This window comes from Thermobia domestica, chromosome 7 (genome assembly GCF_964235325.1).
Source record: "Thermobia domestica chromosome 7, izTheDome1.hap1.1, whole genome shotgun sequence".
NCBI lineage: Eukaryota > Metazoa > Arthropoda > Insecta > Zygentoma > Lepismatidae > Thermobia > Thermobia domestica.
In genome coordinates, this window is record NC_137460.1 from 50,389,835 (window position 1) to 50,401,248 (window position 11,414).

Genomic DNA, 11,414 nt, shown 5'->3' on the forward strand with positions numbered 1-11,414 from the left:
TGATTTGGTATTTTTGTTGCAATCACATTTGAGTTCAGCAGTAGACAAAAAGATTCGCAAGTTTTTCATGCTCTACAGAGGTCCACTATTTTGTAAAAATAAAATTTCAGATAAAGTCTTTGAACTTGTAGATCCTTTAACTGGAGAATCTTGTGGCGTACATTCTATCGATCGTATGAGAGTGTGGAGACCCACTCAAAAAACTAGGAACATCTGGTTAGAATTAGCTAAGAAACATATACATGAAAGAGAATTTGATTCTGTAAAAGAAAATAGTGAAAAAACTGATTCTTGTGAACCGGAGACTTTGGTAAATGTGAATTCTTTGAATATAACAAAGGTTAGTTTGTCTGTATTCAACCAGAGCGAAAGTAATAAGTTCAATGTTCAGTTGTTGTTGAAAGAGCTATTGAAATGTGATACATATTTGCAATATTTAAATGATAAGCTAGATTGCCGGTATCGTACTCTTATGTTAGCTTTAAATCATTTGCTGAATCCTAAGCTAAACAGACGTGACATGTAAAAAAAAAAAAGGTCACGGATATGATTATTTCTTAAATGCTAATATGTATGAGAATGTTGTTTATTAGTATTCATATGTAAAGGAAACATGAGTTACAAGCTCTCGTTTACATAAATTATTGTATTGTCTTGTTGATGCTTTGCGATAAGTTATCAAGACTAACTGAAAGATCTTGAACCACCAATTGTATGAGGTGAGTTGTCTAGCTGTGACACAAGCATTGAATTATGAATGGCAACTCCCCCCCCTTTCATTTATTTTTAACCTTTGGGTTCATTTTTCTATGTTGTTTTATATTCCTACCTCACTAGAAGGTCTTGTTGCCATTCCAAAGGGGTGGGATGATAATATAAATGTGAAATGGGGAAGGGACACTTAAAAATTTTAAGTGGATAGGCGCTTATTAGCGTAAAAGTGTGGCAGACTTATTTCTATCCGGCCTCACTCTTATTGTAACAGTACAAAAGAGTGGTAATAAATTTATTTCATGTAATTATTATGTTTGTTTTCGTAACGTATGTTTGTAACGTAACGTAACGTTTGTTTTCGTATGTTTGTAATTATTATAATAATTTTGTTTTCGTAACTTCTTTGTCAGAATAGCGTGAGAAGTGCAAGTATGCTTCGTCATTTATGCAATTTAAGTATAATGTGTGTGTAGAATAAGTTTGTTTATTTCCTTTTGTGGAATATTGAAATATATTATTCAAATAATGTTTGTTGAAAAGCTGAGTTATTCATGATAATGATTTGTTTATGTTTTATAGTTTTTCATATAATATCGTAAAGTAAGTAATGTGAATATTTTACCTCTAAATAATGCCATGATTTCGTATAATGTTTGTGTTATTTTTAATAATAAGAGCGCATATAGCAATATTGTAATATAAATATCAAAAGTATATCATGAGAATTATTTGTATATTAATTGTGAGTCATGCACTTATAAATGTTTAATTTAGTCTCAGTGCCGAATGTAAAAAAAGGAACTTTAAAGACTATACGTATGAAAGCCCCATAGAACTCTTACGTAAGTGTGCAAATGCCCCACGCGTTTGTCGTTTTACTACATTAAATGAAACTTTTTCAACTGATGAAGTGTCACTCGGCGAAAGTTCTTATAAACTTCCTTGTGAACTAGTGTCAATCTTGACTTTGGAACACTGGTGATTATTGAAGTGAAACTACAGTCAGGGTTCTTGAACGTTTACCATTATTCAACGGTGCACGTACATTCCTTTCGACCGCCAATGTAACTGTACCAAAATTTTGCTTAAAATATTTTCCGGATAAACGCAAATTCTGCGTTAGTGCAATGCACTAAGTGCATTATGTGACGTTCATCTGAATTCGTACACTTTGTGTGGTATATGTTTCTCACTGATCATGCTGCCGCCTAGTGGTGCTAAAAGATAGGATAGAAGAAGAAGAAAAGGAAAGAAGAGAGAGGCGATAGTTAGTTTTTCGTTGTAAGTGTTGGTGTGTGTTGATGTTAATGATTCAGCTATTTTTTGCTGATCATGTCATGATCTTGTTACCAGACGTTATGTAAAAAGGAGTGTTAGTTGTCGTATGATTTGGAAAATCTATCGTTATCTTCGAATATGCGTAAAACTCATTAAAAATAGTATTGCAAAACTGAATATTTTGGTGATTTTAAGTAAGTCATTATTAAAGTAAATCGGCCCCAAGTAATATTTTATAACGACAAGAGGTGAACGAGATTACGAGTAAGAAAAAAAAAGACTTCGTATGTTGCTCTTGGAGGTAATGGACATATGATTACAGACTAAACCAAAATGTCCAAATAACTTGTTTCATCCAACGGTAGCTGCTACATAATGATGTTGTTGAGTCGGCCAGGAACGACTGATACATAAACACTTGAAATTTGAAGAAAGGACAATTTCTATGTGAAGATTACTTCAGATTTGGTGAGTGAACAACAAAATGTGACTAAAGTAACTGGCGCCACGACGAACCAAACTGTCATTGTGGACGATTTTAACGCGTTTTACGAATTTACTACGTAAGCGGGGCTATATATCCAAAATAATCAGTGTATAACAGGTATGTTTATCTATTGAATAAATGGCACTGTAATGTTTAGAATTGTTCGTTTTCTCTTTTTCTAGATCGCATGACGGAGTAAGACTATGGTCATTGTGTCGCTTGTAAGTAATCTATGAGAGTAGGTGATGTTATCATCTACTTTTCATAACCCGCCTTAGATCTTCGCCCAGGTGGTTCCGTCCGGATCTGGACCGTAACGGTGAGGTGTGTCGTGCCTTCTTTAAACGATAGTCGTGGGGACGAAGTTTCTGAACCCTCATATAAAATAGTGCAAACTATATTATTTGAGGGCGAAGAGTAGAGAGAGTTCTCTGCGGAGGCCGGTTGAGGATGGTGTGCACCGCGCAGCACTATGCTGCTCGAACCCAGAACCGTAATACTCTCAGATAGGCGGCGAACTTCAGGCTCAAAGAAAGTTCTTTCCCCATTGATGTAAGTAGCAATAATTACATTATATACCAAAGTCTTATACTCGTTAGATGTGTATTAACCAACTTTAGCTGTATTTCAAGCATTCATCTATTAATTTTAAGTAGAGGGCCTCCATAGTCTAGAGGTTAAAGCGTTGGACTCATGTCTACGTGCTCCTGGGTTCAATCCTCGGACTTTCCGCTTTTCAACGGCAGGAAAACTGGGGAGTCACATAAATAAAGATATGACGGTCACTTCGCCTGCAAAGCTCCTAATACGCCTGTTGGCGGGTAGTGACACGACCGGCTGACCCGCGTTCTGTTACCCAGGTGGATGAATTTTTACCACTCGCTATCAGATGGCGTTGGAGCAGGCCCAGGATCTATTGGTCTGCCGTGCCAATGATTATTATTATTACTATTATTATTATTATTATTATTAGTAGTAGTAGTAGTAGTAGTAGTAGTAGTAGTAGTAGTAGTATTGTAGTAGTATTGTAGTAGTAGTAGTAGTAGTATCGTCTACTAACTAGAATTCTGAAGAGTTAAAATGTATGATTGTTACCGTTAACAGATCCCCGTGGAGTTTCGCTATCACAAATTTTGCAATAGACCCATTATTTCATAAACATATCGTAAATAAGTAACATGTACCAGTGTAAGACTATATAGATTATGTTTCTATCCAATACAATTAACGTGACTTAAAAATAAAGTGTTCGGGCTTCGGCAGCTAATTTGAATGCATTCGCATCTATTTTATGAATGCGCTGATTCTTGATGATTTTCACAACACAAAGTTGTTAATGAATACGGAGATAATTTAATTTTTATGTACAGTTAGCAAAAGAAAAAATGAGGCCATTCTTACCTAGATTCTGTAAAAATCGCCCCATTTTTTGTTTTCCTAACTGTACATTTTCACAATGAACACGGAACAGGTAGATTCAATATTTATACGCAGTTATTTTATCATTTATGCATTTTCTTCACCTTTAGAATAAAAATTAAATATATTTTTTTTCTTTTAAGAAAAGAAACTTTATTTGCTTTCCACAGGTGGATCGATCGATTACGAGCATTTCGCAGGAGGAAGAAGAACAATTGAAATCTGGAACAATTGATATACGAAACGAAGATGGATCAGCATTTCCACAGGAAATTGTAATAGACGTAAGTTAAACATTTTGCTATTTGAATAAACATACAATTGCATGTTGGTTGAATATCACGCAATTATAGCATTGTCTAAAATATAAGAGGAAATGCATTGAAACATATTAGAGTACATTGCAATTCGACAGACCGACAATTGTTTATATATATGACACTTACTTTCCATGAAGCATATACAATATTATTGATTTTCTTTGGTTTAATCTGACGGGTGTTGTAGATGAATGGGTCATTTCGACCTGAACTCGGGATATAAATCGAATTATTATTTTTGTAACAAATAAGCAAGCAGTAGAACTGATTAGAGACTTTTCACTAACTGACATTTTTTAAAAATCTTTTAACAGACTATAGTTTGGCCACATACATTTTGCTGTAATGTTTTTTTAATCTGTTGGAAAAATGAAAATACTGAGGTTCAAACTGTATATGCTTTTGTACTGTAATATAAGAAAGCTCATAATTTGCCTGCTGTTAGTAATTAATTTATGATGATGATTGGTGTTCTTCCCGGAGGCATGGTTTGACCCCGAAGGTCTCTCAGCAAGGTGAAACCATGGTGGCTTTGCATTGCTTTCCATGGGATGATGACGTTCTAAGGGCGGGATCCGAACCACTTGTGTCCTCACCGAGAATCGAACCCAAGCTCCTTTAGTTATAAGGCAATTAGCTTAACCAGTCGTTCTGCGGAGACACCAATTAAATTATAACATGTCAAATATATAAACGATCAATCAAAAACATCTTTAGGGTCACACTTACTCAATTTCTGGAATTCATTTCTAGTGTCTAGGTGCATAAAATCAATGTATTCCGTTCAAGTTGCTTTGACGGAAGACATATGGGATAACATTTTTTTTAAATAATAATATGTAATATTTATTGCCTTAGTGGTTGAATGACTAGCAGACTCACATTTGTTACAAGAGTTAGCGGATTCTATCCCCCAATGCTTTTTATATTGAGCATCGCAAGGAAATCGGAAAGCTTTTCAAATAATATAAAGTACCAAACTCTAATCCAGAAAGCCCCAAAACATTACGATGCAAGTCAACTAACTTATCACATACCAACCCACCACATTTAAAAAGAAAGAAAAAAGGACACAGTCAGTGGTGTTTCGGAGCTTAAAAAACAGAGTTTAGTTTTAATTAGTGTATAATAATGTGCATATTTTAAAGAAAATACAGATAGTAAGAAATACAAACTTGCTAAGAATAATGTTCAAAGAAATGTTGTTTTCAAAGTTGCATATTTCTTAGGTTAAGTCAGCCACGAACATGTTTGTATCCCGGTTGATCTGGTCGTTCATTACTGATTCAACTTCGTAAGAGGCATTTGTGGAGCCAATCAGGGTCAAGGCATTTAACCACATTACAGCACTTCAATGCTGAAACCGAGAATCCTGGGTAGGTCTTCAGAAATCCTGGGCAGATTCTCCTATGCATACAAAAGAACATGACGTGGACGTCTTATATTCGCACGAAACCTGTATTTATTTATTTACTTCAATTCTTATTAAAATTTTCCTCTCCCCCTGTTTATTTATTTATATCTCACATCTATCGGAGGCTTATTGGTCATGCGCCATTCTAAGTTTTGTGTTTATCCCCGGATGATCTAGCTGCTTGAATATCCCCCACCCCCTCCCCACCCATCTTCGGTGCAAACCTACTAATTGTTCGTTTCGTGAAGGTAGAACTGGGTAAGGAACCATCCATTGAAGAACTTTTTTTTTTTTGCGCATAAATGATTCTTCAGGAGAAGGACTAACTACCACTATTTAGGAAGAACTAGAAAAACTGAAAATTCCTCTCTCAAACATGCGTGGCCAAGGGTATGATAACGGTACCAATATGAAAGGAAAGCAGTCAGGCGGTCAAAAAAGAATATTAGATCTAAATAGTCGAGAATTTTTTGTCCCTTTTAGCTCCCATTCATTGAATTTGGTTGTGAATGATTCTGCAATGTGCTGTAGTGAGGCTGTAAATTTTTTTGCTTTATTGCAAGAAGTATAAATTTATTTTTCTAGTTCCACATATCATTGGTCTGTTCTGCAAAAACATATATCCAATTTCACTTTGAAACCTCTTAGTGATACTAGATGGGAGAGTTGTATTGATGCTGTCTAATCGTTTCGCTACCAGTTAGAAGAAATTTACTATGCTCTTTTCGAAACATCAAAGGACTCAAAGATAGACGTTATGGGCAAAAATAAGGCTTGTTCCCTGGCTAGGAAGCTCCTGAATTTTAAGTTCGTTTGTGTTGTGGTGTTTTGGTATGAGGTTCTTTCTTGTGTTAATGTGGTTAGCCATGTTTTCCAACAAGAATCAGTGGACATTCAGCAAGCAGTTGATCTGCTTAAGAAAACCAAGTGTCACCTTGAGAACATGCGAAGTGATGAAGGTTTCCAGAATATTTTGGTTGATGCCAAAGTAATTGCTGAAGAGCTCGACATCCAACCACAATTTGAGAATGAACCAAAACTCCGACCTAGAAAAGTCAGACGACAATTTTTGTATGAATCTGAAGACGAACCGATTAATGATCCATACAGTGCGTTTAAATGTAACTTGTATTTTTGCACATTAGACACAATTATCTGTTCCCTGAATGAAAGATTTCAACAACTGAAGCAGCACAGCGAAATATTTGGGTTTTTGTATGACATCCATCCAATAACGGACAAAGAGTATTTACTAAAGTGTTGCAAGGACTTACAACTATCTTTAGCAGACAAAGATCATTGTGATATTGACGGATTTCAGTTATATCAAGAGCTCTTACTTTTACCTTCATTTCTCGGTTCTGAAAGTGGGAGCAAACCGTTGCAAGTACTTACATATATTTGCAAGAACTCTCTTATTGGGTTATTTCGAAATGCAACTATTGCTCTAAGAATCTTACTAACTATTCCTGTAAGTGTAGCTTCAGCAGAAAGAAGTTTCTCCAAGTTGAAACTTATAAAGAACTACCTACGATCAACGATGACGCAAGAGCGTCTTGTAGGCCTTTCTATGATGTCTATTGAATGTGATGTTCTGTGTGAGCTTCACACTGATACTTTAATTAAAGACTTTGCAGAGAAAAAGGCACGAAAAGTTAACTTTACTTAGCATTGTAAACAAGTCAAAGGACAATTTGCATTAAAACTGTATAAAGATATAAAATTATATTACTGGTTGTATTATTTGTATTACGAAATCTTTGTACAATGCTGTTACAAAATATATTTGTATGTTCTTTTGTTCATATATGTGTTCTCTTTCGCAGTTAACAAGGTTGTTTATGTATATGTGTGTAAATAAATGCTGTATCGCATCATCAATCTTAATTTTATATAAATCGTTGTTTCTTGAATCGTTCTGTAAATTTCTAATCAGTGACGTAGAATATTTTGCATGCTCATGTGTAAATAATTGTTTCGTATATCGTTAACCAAAACTTACTCTGTGTATTTAACTGACAAAAGTTAAGATCTTACTCAGTTTGATAATTGATTCTTATAGTTATAGTTATAGAGTTCAAGTAGTTATCCTTTAAAAGCAGCTATCTGTAAGGTAGCATAGCAAATTTAAACTCAGTAATAGACTGGAATAGTAATGTCGTCATTTCCTTCCCGTTACCATGGTGATCGCCATGTTTTTTTCTATACACACGCGTGGAGCTAATGGAGCTAAAGAGCTTATTTGTAAAAGCTCCACACTCCTAAGTAATAAGGTAGAAATCGAATAGTTAATGTAAGCACAATTATTATGTAATCCACCATAAGGAGCAATTGTACGCAACATAAACTCCCTAACGTGTAGATTGACAAACTGTCGGCACAGAGAAAGCTGTAAAAATATATGATTTTTTAAAAAGTAGAAAGTCTTTCAGAATAATGTTAATTCTATTGGGGCCTTTACACTTCTAATGTCTGCTGTTTATAATGGGAGTGCACAATATTATTTCTAAGTATAGTCTGCATTACAAAAGAAAGAAAAGGCTAGCCTTTAGAAATATTCAATCCAGACCATCAGTGGATATAGGTAGCATATTTTTTTATATTCTCTATCAACTTTAAAAAAAAATTAGAAAACGTACTATAATTACACATTCAATTATGAATGATTCAGTATATATTTTAAACAACTGTCAAACAATAATCCTGTTCAAATTTACAATAGTATATCAATTTATTGAATCAAAAATTTTCCGGAATTATTTAAAGTTAATATCTGATTATGAACAGGGTGAGCACACTTTAACGTTTAATTTAACCTGAAAATATAGCAATTCTCAAAATATACATCAGAGGGAAAATTTCACAAGACATGTAAACTCGCTAATTTAAGTTTCAATGCTTGTCATGCACGTAACATTATTTAACATTTTTTTTCTAATTGCGTTTTCTACCCTTTTTTCAGTTTCAATCATTAGAAATATTTAGAAAAAACATAAATATTTGTTCCAATCTAATGTTTGCAGTTCCAAAATATTTCACCACTGTTTTCGTTTTGCACATAGGTTATTTAGGTATTTAGGCTACTTGTTTAGAAAATAAAATGGCGATCACCATGGCAACAAGAAGGATGTGACGTCACACTATTTCAGTCTATACCAATGGGTTGTAGGGGGCGCCATATGTATTCTTTGCCCGGGTGATATTTTCCCCTTCCGCCGGCCCTGGTCTTAAATATGACATTTTAAGTCAGGCTCTATATTATTGTAATAACTACTAAAACTACTTGACGTAACGACCCCATTTGTGGGCCTGAGCCGCGCCATCTGATTGTAATAATTATGGAATAAAAATAATTGCATATATCGTTTCGGTGCTAGAATCGTAGTCAAACTGTTTTATATAATTCTTCGTAAATTGTTTTATGGTATTAATGGTGCAATGGGGGAAGTGAAATAATTGAATAATTTAGTGTTCGTATTTTGGAAATCTTATTTATACCTGAAAGAGTCCTCTTACTAGACTTTTGATTGACTTCTCGCTTCATATAATTGAATTATGTAACATTTTTGCTTTGCTTCATCTTGATTTCCTGAAAAAGTGCTCAGTGCCGTGCCTTGGAAAATCAGCGCCCGGGGCGAGAGTATAACACGACGGCCCCGTACATATGAGTAAGGTCGACGGACCAGCCGCGAACCGCCACCATGGTTGCCGCGAATCGTAAGAAAATTTTAAAAAATAAACCCTGCTTTTCCTTGATTTTGGACACTTTTTTTGCTTTCATTTTATACTGTTTTATGTGCTCAGGCATTTTCCTAACATGAGTAACATTATAGAACCACTTCCTAAAGCAGGAAGAGGATTTAAGTACATACTAGTAAGTACTAATATGTTGACAAGACTAGTTTTCCCTTCTTTTTCTTTCCCTCTTTTTTCCTCACGAATTTTGCGCCCTCTTACTTCGGCGCCCGGAGCCGTCACTTTGTCCCCGTCCCCTTCGACACGGCACTGAAACTTCTTACATTTTCGACATATTTAAATGTAACCAATAACACTTACACCGAAACGAAACATTTTGGGACTTTTTTTAAAACCTATATTTTGAACTTTTGTTATTCAAAGATTTGTTCCTGCATAAGAAATTTGTTTATATGTTAGGTATCAGCAAGGTTTTCTTTCTTGTTTTAGAAACAGAAACGTTATATCTAAAATATCTCATAAAATAGTTTAGTTTTAAAGTGAACAATTTATTTTGAGATAATGGCAGTACTATATATAAGACAACTCAAAAAAAAGTAAATAATAAGAAATTCAGTAACTTTTTTAAAAAAAATAAAGACAGAGGAAATATTATGCCAAAGATAAAAAGAAATTAAATTCTATTTTATCATCTTAAAATTTGTACATCTATACCTTTTTGTTTATTATTCATGTTTCTGATGATGTTAAATAGTTGATAATTAATAAAAAGAAATAATAATAATAATAGGTAAATTTGTGTAAAATGAATTACATGTACTGTGTTGGTATAGAATTGAATTTTTCTCTGTCCATTTTAAGGTATTAAATACTTATTTTTAAAAAAATCGAAGTATTGGTTTTATTTTTATACAATGTTCAATATACACTTATTCATGGTCTAACAAGTAGCGCTAAATAAGTGCTGTTTCATTCAGTAGCGTACGCAGAATTTCAAGGAGAGGTTTCACGGCAAGTCCTTTGCTTACGCCGCTGATTCCATTGCAGTTGTCGCAAACTGAGAATCTACAATCCTCCTCAACTGACTTCTTTATCTTGACGTAGCAGTTGTTTGTTGTAACACCGCCCATTAATTGTAATTCTTCCCATTTTTTTCCTCCATCATGTACTGTACCTTAGGATAGAGTTTCTTCTCAGCCAATATATTAACCAATTTCCCTTCCTCTTTAATTGCATCCAAGATTGTTGTTTTTCTCCGCTACTATTCCTGGTACTCCCTCATTGGTTGTTTGTTCGACTGTGTTTTTCTATTTGTCTCTGTATCCACATAATATTTAGTTTTACGTTTTCCTGTCGCCTTTGCTTAAGTCCATATTCCTATTCTGTTCAGTACCTAGACTTTTAAACTTTTGTTACCCTAAAGAAATATTTTGTGTTTTCTGTAATTGTATACAGAGATTTACTTTTTTCTCCCTAAATGCTTTATTCGGCGATCCTATTCTTTCATTTTATTTCATGATTTCATTAATAATATTACCTAGGTACTACCGAAAATTAATCACCTGTTCTACTCTCTCTCTCTTCCTAGTTCTATTTTACATATATGTACAGACTGCTTCAATAATCATCAGTTTTTCCAATATTTGTATTCACTGCATATTCTTCGGAGCTTTTTCCTAAAAAAAATGAATTGAAATTCTTAAATTAAAGTCCCACGGCAATGTCCTATAAGTTAAAGAAGATGGGTTATTGATCAAGGTGAGTAATTATGAATGAATAAATCTTCCAAAACTCACGGAAATGTATACCATAAACTTGTATGGCCTGGTATCGAACAGGGGACCGTCTCGCCAGAAGTGAACGATCGAGTACTAAACCACTATGTACCGTAGCTTTTCTCCAATTTTCTAACATTGAAATAACTGGCGAGAATCAGACAAGTAAAAATGTTAGTAACTTTTCAACTTCATACTTTTATGCGAATCAAATTTCTGTGCTGTCTGCACAGTAGTTATATCCCTATATTGTCGGGATTTCGCAGTGTTGCCTGTATTGAGAATAATTACAGTGATTCTTTTTTCCCCTA

General features: G+C 34.3%; 1 protein-coding gene across 1 annotated transcript; it reads left to right on the plus strand.

Moving 5' to 3' along the window:
• Positions 1 to 6,389: 6,389 nt before the first annotated feature.
• LOC145689184 (zinc finger MYM-type protein 1-like) lies at positions 6,390 to 7,301 on the plus strand. The gene has a single exon (XM_081763316.1). It carries the CDS (start codon positions 6,390 to 6,392, stop codon positions 7,299 to 7,301), a length of 912 nt encoding a protein of 303 aa, XP_081619442.1.
• Positions 7,302 to 11,414: the final 4,113 nt, after the last annotated feature.

Bases quoted from the DNA above. Each gene is read 5' to 3' on its own strand.
- LOC145689184 (XM_081763316.1), top strand. From the start codon at position 6,390: ATGGGCAAAAATAAGGCTTGTTCCCTGGCTAGGAAGCTCCTGAATTTT.